The sequence below is a fragment of the Electrophorus electricus genome, chromosome 11 (genome assembly GCF_013358815.1).
Source record: "Electrophorus electricus isolate fEleEle1 chromosome 11, fEleEle1.pri, whole genome shotgun sequence".
Taxonomy (NCBI): Eukaryota; Metazoa; Chordata; class Actinopteri; order Gymnotiformes; family Gymnotidae; genus Electrophorus; species Electrophorus electricus.
Genome location: NC_049545.1, coordinates 7031151 through 7049712, shown reverse-complemented (window position 1 = coordinate 7049712; position 18562 = coordinate 7031151). Strand labels below are relative to the sequence as shown.

The following is an 18562-nucleotide window of genomic DNA, read 5'->3' as shown; positions in this document are numbered from 1 at the left end:
CAAACCTTTAAGCTGTCACATTCAATTCTGTTTAGTTTTATCCTACAGCTGCATTCAAAATTAATGTTATTCATAAATCATCTTTGACATCACTGAGCATTTTAATCAATGCAAATAAAACATTTTCCCATGCAGAAACCTGACATCATTCAAACAACCCTGTATAAACTGCACTGGAAAGAAAAGAGAAAAGCACTTATTTCTTGTTAAACTAGGAAATATAATTTATTGCATAAAAATTATATTTAGTTACAGTAAGAAGGCTAAACATTTATGTACAATAGAGCTTTACAGTGTTAAATGAAAAAAAGAAGTGTTGTCAGAGTTCTGAGAGTTTACCCACTCTCTTGAAGAATGACATCTGAACAAAATGGGATCAATTTCAACCACAAGAGTTCTCCAGTGAATAGCAACCACCATCCTGAAAGAAGTGGATTCCAAACCTGAAGAAACTTGAAGCAATCTACTCAGTGCCTCATCCCTGATGAGCGGCCTTGTTTGGACTAGGAGGGGGTTAAGCTCAGCGGCACACCCAGGGTCAAAAGGCTACATGTGCTCATTAGCTTTCATTACAGTCTTCGTCATCACAACTGCCAATCCCTCCACTGATGTGGAAGTCCTATTTTAATCCTCTTAAGAAGTTATGCTGATTGTGGTCTGTTTTGCAATGATCCTGACATGCCTCCACGTGTCTCAGCAGATTGGCAGGGATCATTACGTAGCCCTGTCCTAAGGCCACTCCCAAGAGCCATTATGGACTGTCTGTGGCTGCTATGGGGGCCATAGAGAATCTTTTTGCCCTTTAAGGCCTATTACAGCATATGACAGGAACACAAGAAGAAAATTCCCAAACACATACATACACATCAAACATAAAACTTAAAGAGGTCTGTTTTGTACTTGCATAGAACTTGCAAAGACGTAAAATGAAATAGTTACTATGAAATGATGAGGCCCATCCACCAGCACACATTCAATAGCACCAAAGACACACACATAAGAGCTAGTCACTCTTTCTGAGAGATGGACATATACTGCTTGTATTTTTTCAGAGGATATCTGAACACTTTTGCAAAAAAAGGAAAATAGGTAGCAGCATTAAAACAACAACAACAAAAACATGTTTTAATGACAGCATGAACAGATAATGTTAAAAGGCCCAGGAAGGTCATGGCTGTTACATTTCCAAAGCACATGTAGCCAACACAGGGAGCGTTACACCATATAGCTGAAAGAGCAGCTGTGCCATTTTTAAAGGCTACTCTTTATAACTTAACAGAAGCCCCACAATTGGTTGACCCTAAATTCTGAACAGTGGTTAATGCCACCAGTTAAGATACAATGGTTCTATGTACTTGCCAACAGAGGATCACAAACCATTCTACTTCAATCTAGCAATCACCTTTATTACCTGTTTCACTGGCTAGCATTACAGTTAAACTAATATAATGTTAGTCAGCATTTAGAGAAGCTGACCACAAAATATGACCTCCCATTAAAGCCCATTAAATCATTCCCTGTGGGTCAGCCTGTCAGTAGAAATGTAATGCCACTGCTGTCAAGCACAAATGCAGAGATTTGTACTCATTAACATAACAGCAGATACAATGAGAAGAGTGAAACAACCGATGATCCACTAATATGGACAATAACTTAAAAAAGTGTGTTCCCTATAGGAAACGTCTTTCAGAAAGCTCTCCTGCATTAATGATGATGAATTGAAGAGAAAATTTCATTAAGAGCAACCAAGATACTGTAGTTCATTGTAGTATGACCAGGGCAAAGTGGAAGAAATTAAATTCATTAAATAAAGCGTAGTCATGTAATTTATAGAAAGATCCCCACTTCTGTTTGATAATCCAGCAAACTTTCATGACTGGATTTTTGATATGTATTAAAAGAAGGTGGCAAAAATGAAAATTAATCTTTCGATTATGCTTTAACTGTTGCTAGGTGAATTTATCTACCTATGCAATCATATATATATATATTTGTGTTTGGCTGTTTTGTAACTATGTCCATATGTAAGGACATACGTAAGCACATCTTTATGTGTGTGCGTGTATGTAAGAGAGCTTGAGTCACTTCCTCACTGATTAGAGCCAGCTCATAGCTGAATTTTAAGCATCCAATGATAAGCAGGACACAAATCCTCAATCTCAATTTTGCACTGATGCTTTATCCTGCACTTTCACACAAGGCTGCTAGCATGTACTTGTGTGTGTGTGTGTGTGTGTGTGTTAAAGAAGAAAATAATGTATGTGTGAGTGGGGGAAAAAAAGATTTCTGGAATCATGAGCTTGTAATATGGTTTACGCAGGCATACCTTGCTACTTGCATTAGAATAAAAAAAATCTTCATCAAATGACATCACATTTTTTTTCAGTTCACCAATCATGTGATCCATTTGCTACCACTGAGCACAGTAGTGTATGTAAGACTGGGAGATCATCCAGCCAGTGGCAAGCAGCCTCAAGAGCCTGGGCACAGCAGCTCTACATCCTCGGGGGTTCCATACAGACACACTGGAGTTGAGGTAATATTGGCAAGTAATCATGGTGTGTGGGAACAGTTTGTGCACTGGATATAGTTTCCTTATGCCCATCCATTGGCATTAATGGTTTCTTTATTCATGGTGACACATTTCTCTCCTTCTCACACTTTTTGATTAGCCAATCAGCAATCTCCGTCTGTCGTCATGACAACTAAGACCTCACTTTTGCCCATGTCTTCAAGAGCGGTCGCCAAGGAGACCAGGTCTGCATCACCCTGGTGACAGGCTTCCCACAGGTCAAGCAGCACACCTGTGGGGCTGGGTTTAGTTGCAAAGTAGTTCAGGTACCTTAACAGAGACAGGATGATAGTGAGAGAAAGCACAACATTAAATGACAATTTTTAACTTTAAGGAGAGTTCACAAAAACTGCAAACATGCAGCATGTTTGTGTGTTTGCTGTAATGCATAATTAAGTGAAGGACAGCATTGTTCCTTCTTAGGTTTCCAGCAGGGAGACCATCTCTAGTGGGCAAACAGCCCTATTCTACAAGAAGAACAGGCCCTTCATCATACTGAGCGACTGAGAGCGAGCAATGCATTTTGCTTGGACTTCTAAATGAAAATCTAACCATAGAAATGAAAGAAACAATTCCTCAACCCATCATACTATGTACAAATGTTCTGGAATCTACATTTTGCAATTCCACTTTCAACCATTGTTCTTCCTTCCTATGCAACTTTTCCTTCTTAAAAATATGCAGTAGTAATAATTTTGGACACCCAATATATTAATATACTAGTCTTTACAACAATTCTTTGATTTCTTTGTCTGGCATACTGTTTGGGTTTTCAATTATTCTTTTACAATAACTATTTGAAGGGCTGCTTTTAAGGAGGTTCAGGAAGCAAAGTGTTGATTGTACAGTGTTGCTTATTTCAGAATCATTGACCATCTATTATCGATTTTAATAGAATTTAGGTTACTTTAAAATATGAATCCTCTTCAAACAAATGATTTCTTTATTTTGTCTGCCTTCTGTACATATACATGGTACACACACACACACACACACACACACACACACACTCCCAAACACACCCACACATATATATGCAAATGAACACACCTGTCAAAGCCCAGACTGTGTGCAAGCAGTCTCCAGTCGCAGCCGCGGGCGCTTGGGGCGTCCAGACTGGCACAGATCTTTTGGCGGATGGAGACTGGCAGGCGGAAGGCATAGGAGCCCACCTGAGAAGAGGGCAAGCACGTGCCTCCCGCAGGCAGTGGTGAGTGGGGGCGCAATGTCTGACACACAGGCAAACACAGGCACACACCACAGAATGTTAGCTCCTCCCTATGTGTTGTGTTGTGTTGTGTGTGTGTGTGTGTGTGTGTGTGTGTGTGTGTTTGTGTTTGTGTGTGTGTGTGTTTGTTTTAAATAGCATAATAGGTTAAGCATACCAAGTGATTATTTTAAAATGATGCAACAGGATCTACAAATCCTAAATGGGCCACCCAAAATAGAGTAGCAAATATTCTCTGATTATAGCTAATATTCTTCATCTCATAATCACTGATTAGTTTCAAACCCAACATCCTACTGCACACAGCCAAATACAAAAATTGTTAATACAAATAAGTAATAACTGTTCAAGTGTTCAAATACTTTTCAAATGCTTCATTTATACAGTTATCACAGATGAAAGATAACTGTAACCCTAGGCCCCCTCATTCTGTGTACCTCCTGGATGTCAGTGTGCAGCTGGAATATCTGGCCCTCCCCCTCCACCTGTCTGACACATATCTTGCAGCTGAGCTGGGACACAGCCACGCTGCCTCTCTCCAGGCTGAAGGAGCAGTGCAGCGGGCGCTGGCTCCCACTCCAGATATGATAGAATGGGATCTCCTACAAAACAGACACACTGCAGGTAAGGACATGTGAAAGTGGCAATTTCCTGAACTACGTTATGGCAATGTGAAGCAACTAACAGGTCAATTCAAATCTCCAAAACATAAGAAATTCAATAAACTATGAAGTTCTATTATAAGACGGAGAGTTAATCTAGCATGACTAGTAAGATTTCAGCACCACTACCCAAAAACGCTGCCAGAGCCAGCTTCACTCACCTGATACTTGGCGAGAAGTTTGCTCCGCCAGTGAGCATGTGGGATGTCATGAATGGACAGTCGCAGGTTGTGGTAACTGTCCTTGAATAGGAGGGGTTTGGCATCCTCCAACAACACCCCACCAAGACTTCGTTCTAATTCTAACACTTCCTGAGGGTGGAGGAGTTCAGTGAAGATTGAGGTAATAAAAGAGAGTGAACAAAATTTGTGAAGTTTGACTAGTATGTCTATGAACAAAACTGTGGCCATGGTAGACAAACCTTTAGGGCATGTGGGGTGTCTTGTATGCAGTAGACTCTCAAGCTGTAATCCAGAGAGAGGCAGGGTGCTCGTGGGGCAAACAGGGCCAGCTGCAGCCTCTTACAGGCAGGCTGAGGTGGAACTGACTGACCCACCAGGCCGTAAGTGCCCAACTGCTCCATTAGAATGTGGCAGCTGTGCTCCTCCACCTGCAGGTAACATGGTGATGACAGACTCTCCTCCCCTACTGTCAGCACCTCCTAGTGGCAGGGAGGGGAAATAAAGGAAATGTTATTACTCTACAGAGATAAGGCTAGTGCTGGGAGACATTTCTCTGGCCCCCCACCCAGAAGTTAGTAGCTTACCTCCCAGGCTCCTTGGTTGGTTTGCGTTTTCAGGGTGAGACTCCAATCTGGGGTCTCCAGTTGGGCGCAATGGGGCAGTGTCAGGACGACAGGCCGGCTCAGGAGCATACCAGAGGGCCCGCAGCTCACCACCGGACTCAGCACCGTCTGACCGCCTTCCGATGGCAACCTGAAACGGGCAAAACAATGCAAAATTAAAAACAACAAAATGTAGTCGTATTGCTTCATGTCTAGACAATTACAAGTCAGGCCTACTCTATTTTTTTTTTCATGTAAACTGTATTTCAGTACTATAAAACTTCATAAGAAGAAGATTAGGGCAGCTAAGAACTAATTATAATTAAAAATATAGCCGCAAGCAGCAATCACAGGGTCCAAGCACCAGTCTGAGCATTAACTTGCATGTCTGCACACACATTAAATAAATTACTTCAGTCACTGTTGCCTAGAGCATGCAGTGCCTGGGATTCAAACCCGAGACATTCCATTTGGTCAGCTCATGCTTAAACTTGGGAGCCACCATGAAAATTGAGAAGCTAGCCACTTCGTGAGTTTTTGTTGATCGGCTTTTTAAATTTGGTATTTCATTGTAAAATTCAAGTCTAAACATATATTTTCACAGCCATAAACATGAATAAAGACATTTTACTATGAGCCTACAGAATTTGGTAGTTGATTAAACTACATCTATTAAATGCTTGATGACATTCATTGGCTGATAGAGGCCATGATTTTTGAGCTATGATGTCATCATTGAACACCCTGATAGAAGTTGACTCCCTGATGCTGCATATCAAGTTTTGAACTGATGTGACCAATGGTTGATAAGAAACAGTTTTTTTTTCCATGTTATAGCGCCCCCTACTGAACAACATTGTCCAGTATTGACATGTGACCTCAGAATCATCTGCCCTATCAGCATATGAAGTTTCACAAAGAATGATAAAAGCATTGTTGAGATTTAGCTGTTTAAGTAAATGTAGCTCTGTCTCTGATCTGTTGATTGACATATCACAGCCAGAGTTGATGCAATTTTCAAAATGTTTGAAAAAGTGGATGTAGTTTGAAAAAGTGGATGGAACAGAAACACCAAATTTCCCCCCAAAAAACCCCCAGTAAATTTTCAAAACAAAGTGAATGAATGAAAGATGCTCAAGATTTGCCTGATTGAGACACAAAAAGAATTGTGTTTGTATGACATACGGTGTGGAAGTTATGGACTGGAATGTGTTTGGGTGCACTGTAACGCCACCTGTAGGCCAGTCTGCACGGTGTCTTGTGCCTGAGTAGTGGGAGTAACTACTGTCTATTGACCAAGTTTCATTTCTGTAGGATTTATGGTTTGGTCTGCTCGACGCATTTTAAGGCAGAAAAAGAAGAATAAAAAAAAATCTGGAACCCTAATGATCAGTGTGTTTAGCAGAGCACAAAGAGATGTTACAAATATACTCTGTTCAGTGCCAAATCCAGGCTGTGAAAAGGCTTTTCCCAAAAACAAAAGACTTCACATAGACAAGAAGTGTGGTTCAGCAGAAACATCTGCACAGACCCATCAGCTTAACTGTTTTTACATTTGTCTTTTTCTCCTCCCTGAAGTGCTGTCACTTATGCAACAGTGATTATGCAGTTCAAACCAGCTCCTCTACAGCTTTACTGCACCAGGCTGTCTGAAGTGGCAATGTGTAAGGCTGCAAATGACAGATAAATGAAACCCTGAGCCGTGACAACAGTGACAGAGAGAAAGGACCTTGGGGAAAAACCTCTCCACCACAGCAGCAACCGTAAAAAAAAAAAAAGATCTTTATGTGTCCGACTCACGTAGTCTTCTCCCATTTGCTGATGATGAGGTACATCTCGTAGAACTTCCCCTGAGGAATGGTTCCTGGAGGCACCAACAGGCTCACACCTGACAGACAGACAGTGACCCAACTAAACCTCTTCATCTTGGTTAACTGATTGTGAATCTGGGAGCCCTATTGAAAAAATGGTGCTTGGTCACATAGCACTGGTGGATTACCCGTGTTTGGGATGGCAAGACGTCCGCCGAGGCTGCCCAGCGTGGCGCTGGCATTGTACGCCGGCTCGCCGGGCAGCGTGTGCACATAGGGTTCTCGCTGGCCGCTGCCCACCGTCTTCAGGCTCATGATCTCGGCATCGACGGAACTCAGCCCGGCGGGCAGCTCCATGGAGGACATGGTAGACGAGTCGTACACCTTTATCTTCAAGCTGGGGATGGTGTCCAGCAGGGGCGAGGTCGTCATGGTGATCTTGTGGTGCGAGTCTAGTGTGCTTTGCTGCAAGGAGGAGAAGAGCGGCCTGCAGAAGGTTCCGGCACTGGCGGTGAGGTCGGGCGGGGCTGAGGAGTGTGGCAGATGAGGGTTGTCTAAGAGGAGGAATACAAAACAACAGCAAGAGTTGGCTGAAGACAGACCAGAAGTTAGACATTTTTATTATTGTTAGTAGGTTATAGCAGGAGTGAAGGTATTAAAAAGAGAAAAATATATAGGGGAGTTTAAGGAGATTAAATGCAGTTGAAAGAAGAGGAAGAGAGGCTGGGACAGCAAGGAGAATCTGAGTGAGCAGCAGAAGAGGATTAAAAACCTAAGATGCAACTGAAAGGACCAGGGAGTTTATATTAGGTTTGACAGAGTGAGAAGGGGATGTAATAGTTCGAAAAGGGGAATAAGAGTGCAGAGGAGGCCGGCAGAAGGATCTCACCTTGTCTTGGCGGTTTGTAGTTGCCAGGGTGGAAGGCTGCTGTGAGGGCGGATGAGGAGTCAGTGATGTCACCGTGGAGATGGCGGCAGCTGCGGCGGTAAGCCAGGATTCCCACACCGAGCACGAGGATCACACACAACAACAGAACCCCCACGAGCCCTGCATACACTGCTGCTCCTGTACCAGAGTCTAGCGCTGTGGTACACACACACACACGCACACACACACACACACACACGCACACACACACACACACACACACACACACAGGGTTAACTCTGAAAGCTCCTATAGTCTGCATGTGCTGTAGCACTCAGTCCTCAAGTGCTTTTACCCATACATATGTATAGCATGCACCTTAATTCCAGTAGCAAATGGACAAATGGAATAGTTTGTTGAAATGGCCCTGGCCTGTTTGGCTGTCTACGGCCCTGATTCTTAAACAGCAGGGGGAGTCCATGATCCAACTATAACACACATTATCCCTCCTCACCCTCGCCCCGAAGAGCCAAGGGAGAAAGAGGAAAAAGAAAACAAGGTTCAAATGTATAAAAGAAGAAAAGAAGCCTCAGACAGAGAGGGAACGAAGGAGAGATACAGAGGTTGGGCCTCAAGAAAATAAGAAGAAGGTGGTAGGCAGAGGTGCCGAGCACTGCTTACAAAGAGCTGGCACAGTCTGCAGCAGAGATGGGAGGAGAAGAAGAGAAGGGAGGGAGGATGGCAGCGAAGGGCAGAAGGGCTCACGCGGCAAGGCAGGAGTGAATCTGACAGCCATCACAACTTGTTATTCCAAACAGAATTAGGTGCATTACTTTTCATCCTGCCCGGTTTCCTGTGTCACGTTGATTTCTGAATATTAGCATCACCACAACTGTGAGCTGCACGGCTGATCGCTGAGAGCCGGAGAGATGCGCGTTCATTAGCTGCCGTGTGTCTCAAAGCAGCGTTCATTTGCTCAACCGAGCTGGCATATGGGGCTGTGCGATATAGGCACAACTGCCATAATGTGGTTATGATGCCACATATTGCGATTGTGATATGCCTTGCCCTATATTAAAACACACTGGTGAACCTTTCATAAGACATCATTAAAATCTGGCCTGCGTTGTTGTAATTCATCAAAACACCCATGGAACACTCATGTGAAACACCTGGAGTTGGTCAGGATTCTCACAGCCCCCAAGAAAAAAGTTGTGACTTGATGGGGCATTAATCTGCATTTGGAGCATTATGCAAGATCAGTTTTGCAAAGGCCAATGCCACGATAGTGGTTAACAGACATTATGCTGGGCAGTACTATAGGCACATGCATTATATAACTGTCCCAGTGTATACATGTTTATTTTTAATGCACTGAACACCAGTGGAGGACAACTCAGCCTCCACAAAAGTGCTGATATTACAAACCAATACAAACCAAACCAAATGCTTTAGTAATCACTATTAGACTTCCCCAAATGAGAAAAGCTTAACTGTATTGCAACCATTACTCTTTTTGAGTTGATTAGGCAAATAACCTTTTCTTAAAAATGCTTAATGAGCTATTAGTTCATGTTTATTTTACATTAAATCTTGCTCAGCCTCTAAAAGTTGGTTCTTCTCATTCCAACACTGAGAACAACTGAGTGTGTGGCGCCACTTATTCTATTATTAAATTACTTTCAGGGTTTATTTAGTCCTGCTTCATTTAGCAAATATTAAAATGTGTTTTCCACATTCAAATGCTGTGCTATTGATATTTTTGACCTTTTCAACATCCTGAAATTATCATCAGGGTCTGAAATATTCTTTTCCTGACAGAGAAATTATGCAACACAGAATAACATTATGAAATTACACACGGGCTGAGGCAAGAAAGAGAAGTGTGCTGTGTATCCAGTGCTGAGCTACAGCAGACACGACATACAGATACACAGACATATGCACACACACACACACACACACACACACACACACACACACACACACACGCGCGCGCGCGCACACACACATGCACGCACACACGCGCACACACACGCACGCACGCACACACACACACATCCACGTACGCACGCACACGCACACACACACACACACACACGCACACGCACGCGCACACACGCACACACACACGCGCACACACACATGCACGCACGCACGCGCACACACACGCACGCACGCACACACACACACATCCACGTATGCACGCACACACGCACACACACACACACACACGCACGCGCACACACGCACGCGCACACACACATGCACGCACGCACGCACACACACACACACACACATCCACGTACGCACGCACACGCACACACACACACACACACACACACGCACGCACGCACGCACATGCACACACACACATGCACGCACACACGCGCACACACACGCACACACACACATGCACGCACGCACACACACACACACACACACACACACGCACACACACACGCACGCACGCACACGCACACACACACACACACGCACGCACGCATGCACACACAGAAACACACCCTGATGCAGATTGATAGGAAATACTTTGTGGGTACTCTCCCAGCTCTCTGAAAGCGATCTCAGATACAAACTCATGCACAAGGGGTGAAAAATGGGCCCAACTATCTATAAGATAACAAAGACATGAAAAGGTGAACTTACGATGGGTTGTATGTTCAAGAGAAACCTTTTTATCTGTTAAGAAAACAAAACAGAATAAATAAAAGATAAAAAAGCAAGAATGAACATAAAGGATGAACCTATCATGGTGCCAGAAACTTATAAATTACATTAATGAGAACAAACAATGAAAATGAAACTAATAAATGGCATATTATTTGATAAAAACATTGACTGGAGTGATAGCAAAACAGCACTAAGTGAACCGAAATAATGATTAAACATATCGGAGTCTGCAGGAGGTAAATGAATGAGTGAGCGAACATGTGGTCTGTATCACTGATGCTGGTACCTAGGAATAAATTTACAGGTGCACTCACACACAAACACACACACACGCACGCACACACACACACACACACACACACACACACACAGAGACCTACTCACCAGCTATGTATTGTGCCTTTGCATCCAGAGTTTAGGATTGGGGAAGTGAGGTAGTTTTGTGAGGTAGTTTGAGGCTTGTCCTCTCCCAAATCAGCTGTAATCGTAATTCGTTCCCACACATGGGACATGACCTTTGCATTCAGCATTTGGTTTCCTCTCTCCCAAAACCTCACTATTTACCTCCCTCACCATCTGTGCTCTAAACATGTCTTGGTGTGAACTGCAGGATGTGTCCCTCACTGCAAAACACATAGACGTACCAGCAGACACCCAAGGCCCCACACTGAAGCAAGCTCAGCCCTGGCTAAGGCAAGCCCCTGCGGCATCTGCTCAACAGCCATGCGCTTTCAACACCTGCGCATTTTCACAGAGGAGATCCCTTTGCTCCATGTACCTGAAAGCCCACAGGATCCTCCCTGATCCCGAGCCGGCACTAACCATAACCGGTGGAACTGTGACGGGTGGTCATGTGACTCACTGCGGGCACACAGTCCATCGGTGCAGTTCTTGCTCTCCATCATGCTGCCACTGCAGTGATGCCCCCCATTGCGTGGCGCTGGAGCCTGGCACTCGCGACTGCGCCAGTGTGTGCACTCAGTGCTACACGCTGACCACTTCGCCCACTCCGTCCAGCCTCCATCCACTGGGAAAAAAACACATATAACATCAGTGAGCCCATCTTACAGAGGCCATAATGTCCCACGGCAGTTATCGATAAGATCTAAGTAAAGATTATGGACATTTGTTGTGCCTTTGTTTTGCTATCTGTTATTGAGCATGAAATAACTTGTGGGAGTAGCGGCAAGTGGTGCCTGTTTGTAGGGCGTTGTGCACACTTAACTGAGTCATTGACTGACAAGTGAACTGACAAGTGTCATATTGTTTCACCTGGACAGAGGGTGGTGCAGGTAACCCTTTGAAAGGGCTGGCCCTCACAAAAGGCACCTCCATTGAGAGGTGCTGGATTGGTGCAACTTCTTGTCCGTCGCTGCCAACCCCGCCCACAATGTGCATTGCACTCAGACCACTCAGTCCATAACGACCAGCCACCACTCACTGAGGACGAACACACACACAAACAAACACACACACACACACACACACACACACACACACACACACATATACACACACACACACACCACACTCATAGATATTCTAAGGAATGCACTGACAGAACATTCTAGATTCACTCAGGCTTCTTGTCAAAACAGCAGCTGGGCTGGCAGTGTGCTCTGAGGGGAATGGGCCACGTTAGCTTCAGTAATTGGGCTGTGAACGGAACAGTGCAGCAGAGAGCCCTGCCACACAGCATGACTCATATGTGTCTATCCCAACTGGGCATCTACTCATACGGATCTCACTGGAAGCATTTTAAGCCTACACATAATAAATCATATATCTTATGACATATACTCAATTATATCGTTTCCAATTAGTGGGCATCTTTGTTTTCTTTTGACTAAAAGCAATAAGTATAAGATGGGAAACGTCAAGTAATTCAGAAGAGATTTAGGAGACTGCTTGGCTTGTTACCATAGACAATGAGCGTAGCAGTGCTGCTGCGTCGCTTGGCAACCACATTTCGGGCCACACATGTGTAGTTTGCCGTGTCAGAGAGGCGAGCCTGCTTGATGATGAGGTCATGGTCAACAGTCATGAGGAAGTTGGAGTCCTGTGCGGGGTCGATGAGCTCCTCGTTCTTGAGCCATTCCACCTGTGGCATTGTGCGAGAGGACAGTGAGCGGCACTTCTGGGGTCAGAGTATGGTGAAATGTAGCGAGGACAATGGCGCACTCTGTCAACAGGCAGGGGCTTTGTGACGAATTAAGAGGACCAGGGGTTGCCATAACCATTTGTGTTACTCGCAGTTCAAATTATAACTGAATTTTAATCCGCTAAGGTTTAATTTAACAGAGGGCCTCGGGTGTTTTAAACATATTGCAGACAAGGTTTCAGTATTACTTTTGAATAATGAGGTGAGTACACCGAATAGGAGAGCAGGAACCGGGGACACTGAAAGAATCCAAATGAGAGGATAAGATACAGAAGAGAGTAGGAAGAGGAGAGGCAAGGATGAAATAAACGTACCTCAGCGGGTGGGGTGCCCTCTGGTGGGCGGCACTGCAGCAAGACTTCCTGTTCCAGACGCACTTCCCTGCTGAGCGGCTCCTGTTCGAAGTTCTTTCTCAGGTCTGCAGAGCACGCCAGATGGCGAGAGACGCTCTCATCAGCACCACAAGCCAACCCACAGACAAAAAATGGCCTCAAAGCACGGGCAAATCTGACCTGAAAAAAAAAGGAAAGGCATGCCGCACAAAGCCACACTTACACGCGATACGGACATATGCCCGCCGGCTCTTGGTGGTGCCCGCAGAGCTCCAGGCCACACACTGGCACCAGTAATCCTCCAAGCCAAAGAGCTCCTCTACCTGAGTCCTGGACACAGAGATATCCACCTCTCGCACCACCAGACCTGTCACACAGCACATCCGAACCATTCAATAATGCATACTGATATAGAAGAGTGGTACAAAGTAAGTGTAATGCCTTATTGTGAGATAGTGCCCATCTATATTTTAGACTGTGTGTGTGTGTGTGTGTGTGTGTGTGTGTGTGTATGAGATAGTTAAAGTCAATGTGAGAACAAAAGAATGTCAGAGAGAGAACAAAAGCCAGACAGATACCTGTGATTTGGTCTAGGCTCTCCCGGGTGACGTGGTCATTCTGGTTGACCCACTCGCCGTTACATTTGAAGTAGATCTGGGTGGCTGGAGCTGCCTTGCAGGACAGCTTCACCGGTCTATTTTTCACAATGAAAGCATTTTCCGGCTCACTCTGGAACTCCGGGAGTGGCTCAGCAGGTGCTGATGGGAAGGAGTCAGGCAGAACCTCAGCATAGTCACTGGCATCTACACCCAGAGGAGAAAACACCCCATCAGCAATGACTCAGTAAACCTAGCCAAGATCATAACACAGCACAAACGTGTGAGGAAGTGAGAGTCTGTGTGTGTGTTTTAATGGTCTTTGACATTTTGAGTCTATGGTGGTATTAGTGTCCTGGCTCAGGCCTGCCAGCATCCCCAGGGAGGGCAGCAAGGTGGAGAGCATGGGGAGGAACAGGCTGACCTCCCACTGAAAGGCCCAGTGATCACACATTATCCCCTGACATTTCTCCAACAACATGTCCCTCAAAGGAGTGCAGCTCATCCAGGAGCCTTGGTCTGGCAGCTCAGGGTCTATCACCTCCAACACGGCACTGGTCTTAACCTTTTAGTTTGAACAGCCAACAGCTCTGCACGTTACTGACCACATCAACCCGAGGTGGCTCCAGAGATGCTTGGGCCAGGGCAGAGGGGCACAGGTGTTGGCTTACACTTGCACTAACAAGTACAGGAAACATATGCGCATGTGTATGCATGCGCATACACATACACTCACACACACACACACACACACAGGCTCTTCACACCTATCAACTATCAGAAATCACATTTTATTTAATTTACTACAGAAAGTGAATTTAATTACAGTAAGTGCTAACAAAGGCTTAAAAATGTCCTTCAAAACTGCTGTTGTTTTCACTTCCCTATTCTGCTATATCACAGTAGCACTCACCAAGTATCAACAAATGTTGCAAATCCTATTTATGTCGCTCTAATACAGACTAGCTGACTGAAGCACTCTTCCCTGTACTCTTTCTGGGCACTTGATGCTAATCAGAGCCTAAAACTGAAGGCTGAAGAATACCACTACTTATTATAAAAGACCCAAGTGCTTCCAGTGGCCAAGCTTTGCTTGTAGCGGCAGAAGAAAGAACATAATACATTCTTTGGTAACATGTGCATACAGGTGATCACAGAACTGAAACCGGTACGACTTCAAGGCATGTTTAGCGATGAAGCGCAAACAAGCAAGGTTCAAACGCGTGCACGCCTTACACAAGCTTCCACGGTGCACCGCAGGGCCACAGGAGCACTGCGCCCAGCCTCCCAGCTTACCAGTGGACTGCAGGCACCTTCCTGTTCTTCAGTGCTATCATGTAAGCATGCGGATATGCCATTTTCCATCCCTCCTTATGGGAAGGGAATCAGTCACATTGCAGGGGAGGTTCGGATCACGTTCGGAGGTTACAGCTGGGGTTAGAACACTGCAGCAAGGTTCGACACTGCTTGTCTGAGAGGTGTCGGCTGCCCTGTGCACTCACTGCATGCAATCGGCAGCTGTCATGAGACGACAGGCTATTTTAAGATGATTCAACCCACTTATGCATTTGAAACCAAACAGCTTGATGTGTGTGTATGAATTACACATATTACACTGTGGCTTATGTGAATAAGTAAAAATGGTAGCTATTATTACAAAAACATGCAAACAAACACATATCTACATGCACACACACACACACACACACACACACACATACACACACACCAGGTATACTGGGAGACCTGTGGCTTAAAGGCCACTAGAAGGTCCTAGCAGAAACCTTTCATTCTCAACATGTTTCCATATGTAACAGCACTGTCCTTTCCACTAAACCGCACACAGACTAGTCAAGGACACACACGCACGCACGCACACACCCAAATACATTCATCAAAGTGTAGCTACAAGCAAAACTCCTCCTCCACACAATTTTCCGGTCAAGCATGGCATACCCCTCCATCTGCAGATTCACCCTAACGTATCAAAAAGTACAATAAGTGGAATCCACAAAGAGACCCAGTCAATGTAAATGACGGTGAAGCGACGTGGCCCTTCTCCACATCACACGCATGCATTGTGCGAGTGATTGGCTCAGCCCGCTACTCCTACCAGCTCTCGCGCTCTTTATCCGTCTCCATCAGCTGTCATCCCGGGTTTCTCAGCCTGACTTCTCTGTCAATAAGCAATTGTGTTTTTCTTTTTCCTCCCTCTCTCCATATGGCATTGATCGTTCCACTCAAACATGCACCCAAAACACAGCTTGTCACATGCATACACACACACACGCACACACACACACACATACACACACACGCACACACACACACACGAGCGACAGAGAGAGCGAGAGAGACAGAGAGGGTGAGAAAGAGTGAGGAGAGAGAATGAGAGTGAGAGGGGAAATGTGTTGTTGAGTGAAGCAGAGTGTGAATTAGTGTAAATACACATTGTATGGTGTGTATGTGTGTGTGTGTTTACTGGCTGCCACAAGCCTGGCCCTAACTACTGCAACGAACATTCGGCTTGGTCATCCAAGCAAAGCTGACTTTCTGAACACCAAACCCCTGGAAGTCTGTTCTAGCAAGCATGGCCCAGTCTAGCAAATGGAAGTGGTTATTCATTTTCTCACATCGTGATGGCTGAGATGGCATGAGTCTGCTTTGAAGCCCAGATAAATACAGAACTTAGCTGTTGAAGCTGGCAGCATTCCTCATTTATAAAAGAGGGAGGAACTCCTCTTCCTCAGCCTTTCTGAACACACAAACAGCTTCTGAGAAAAACTTGGTGCCTTAATGCTGCCTAAGCTTTGCCTCCTGGACACATGCCTGCTGACAGCCCAGCAGGGTGTGGATTCTAAATGACTCCATCTGGGAGTGGAGATGGAGAGAGGTGGAGGTGTGTACAGAGGGCGAGCACGGAGGAGCTATGGATGGAGTAGGCTCGCTTTAATTAACACGCTTTTGCGAGACAGAGGCGGACACGCCCCGGGCCTCTCTGGCCGCCCAATAACCCAGCTTCGAGCAGAAAGATGATGCACGTGGTTTGGAGAGTGCCCACAAACATCCATCACAGCCCACAGTTTGCCTGGAATGGATGTGGCCCTCTGAAAGAGACAGGAGGTCTTCAAAGGCCCCCACTGCAAGTCTTTTATTAGTGTAATGACAGCCAGCATAGAGGCAACACAGACACCTCCCTGCTTCCACAAGAAACAGTTAAGAAAACATACACAGACATGCCCCCAGATCCCACCCCTCACACACACACACACACACACACACACACACACACACACACACACACACACACACACACACACACACAAACAGGATGTGAGGAATGAAGAACAATAGCATCCCAGCCCACCCCATACACACATAATCTGGGGAATGATGAAGGTACAATAACACCCTCCCAACCAAACATACATAAACACGCATACACACACACACACACACACACACACACACACACACACACACGCAATGCCACAAAGACAGAGGGAGTCATACAGTGTAATTTTGCTAGCTCCAGAGTGTCTGTGGTCATAAATGTAGTACTTTGTCATTACTTTACAGAGACTCATTACATTACAAAACCAGGGCAAAGGCACATACTAACACACAGGAAGTAGACAGACCCCATATCATTACCTTTTTCTATTTATATTTCAAAGAAGCCACAAGCTCTTTCTATCTCTGTTTTATTTTGCTTCAGTTTTCTCACAAAGGTACATTTATACTAAAATTCAAGCCAGCTTCAGCTGAGCCAGGCACATACAGAAGCTCAGGCCAAAGAACAGAATAAATACAGATTAACCCCAAAACATTCAAAGATGTAAGAACATTAAAAAGGTTATCTAGAATCATATTTAATAAGGCATTCTATCATATCCTCAGTGATGCCAGTCATCTAATCAACCTACACCTCCCTAAGAAAATAAAACACACACATACACACACACACACACACACACAAATGCATGTGCCTACACATCTCTGCTCACGAAGCCATCAAGTTACCGCACTCTCTAGTGAATAAATGTCTTCATAATTTTAACAAGCAATAGAAAGGTATAATCAAAAGTTTGTGTGTGTGTGTGTGTGTGTGTGTGTGTGTGTGCTCTAATCTTCATCATCAGCATCTCAACAGGAGCTCAGAGGAACGCAGTCTGACCCAATAAGAGACACTAATAAATGGATAATAGAATCCCCTAGTGCTTCTTAAAAAGACAATTATCAGTGATGGATAGAGTACCCATTCAAGCACATACATGCACACACACACACACACACACACACACACACACACACACACACACACACATTTAGCAAATGACAAGGTAAAGTGTGAAGTGTAGACAAAGGAGAGCTGTGTGTATGGAAAGAGTAAAGTGCATAGGGACTTAGAAACTGGCAACAGATGGGCAAATAAGGAAGTGTCAGCACAAGTGCACAGCCCTGGAGGGTGTGTGTGTGTGTGTGTGTGTGTGTGTGTGTGTGTACATGTGTGTCTGTGCGTGAGTGTATGTATATGCAGTGCAGGTAGCACATCTCTTCAGCACATTAGGAGACGTGAAGTAAAGAACGCTGCAGTGTTAACATGCCTCACCAGTCTGACAGTGTTCTCTGCACACTTTCACACGCTCTCTGTCTCTCATACACACACACTCGTTTGTTTTATGCCTGGTCAGGACTAATGGTTATGTCACATATGTATGTACTTACATATAAATTATATGTAATACGATTTGTCAAGTCTAAATCCAAACCTAACCCTAACCATAAACCAACTCACAAAATTAGTTCTTTGCTATTTTGCTTGTCCTGACAAAGCAAGTTATGGGACCCACTGAT

The 18562-nt window shown here is 44.8% G+C and overlaps 1 protein-coding gene across 4 annotated transcripts in view; it reads right to left on the bottom strand.

The window, feature by feature from the left end:
- Window positions 1-205: 205 nt before the first annotated feature.
- unc5b (unc-5 netrin receptor B) overlaps window positions 206-18562 on the bottom strand; it is a 42055-nt gene continuing 23698 nt past the window's right edge. Inside the window, exons 2-17 of one of the 4 annotated variants that reach the window (XM_035531793.1) lie at window positions 13688-13912; window positions 13333-13476; window positions 13092-13195; window positions 12537-12717; window positions 11889-12056; window positions 11395-11643; window positions 10593-10625; window positions 7947-8141; window positions 7246-7611; window positions 7047-7134; window positions 5229-5397; window positions 4884-5123; window positions 4624-4773; window positions 4238-4402; window positions 3623-3801; window positions 206-2842 (exon numbers count right to left, since the gene is read on the bottom strand). In XM_035531793.1, the coding sequence (XP_035387686.1) occupies window positions 2677-2842; window positions 3623-3801; window positions 4238-4402; window positions 4624-4773; window positions 4884-5123; window positions 5229-5397; window positions 7047-7134; window positions 7246-7611; window positions 7947-8141; window positions 10593-10625; window positions 11395-11643; window positions 11889-12056; window positions 12537-12717; window positions 13092-13195; window positions 13333-13476; window positions 13688-13912 (2822 nt within the window). In that variant the 3' untranslated portion in view covers window positions 206-2676. The remainder of the gene's footprint in view (window positions 2843-3622; window positions 3802-4237; window positions 4403-4623; window positions 4774-4883; window positions 5124-5228; window positions 5398-7046; window positions 7135-7245; window positions 7612-7946; window positions 8142-10592; window positions 10626-11394; window positions 11644-11888; window positions 12057-12536; window positions 12718-13091; window positions 13196-13332; window positions 13477-13687; window positions 13913-18562) is intronic. The other 3 variants (XM_035531794.1, XM_027031166.2, XM_035531795.1) reach the window with 3 other exon arrangements.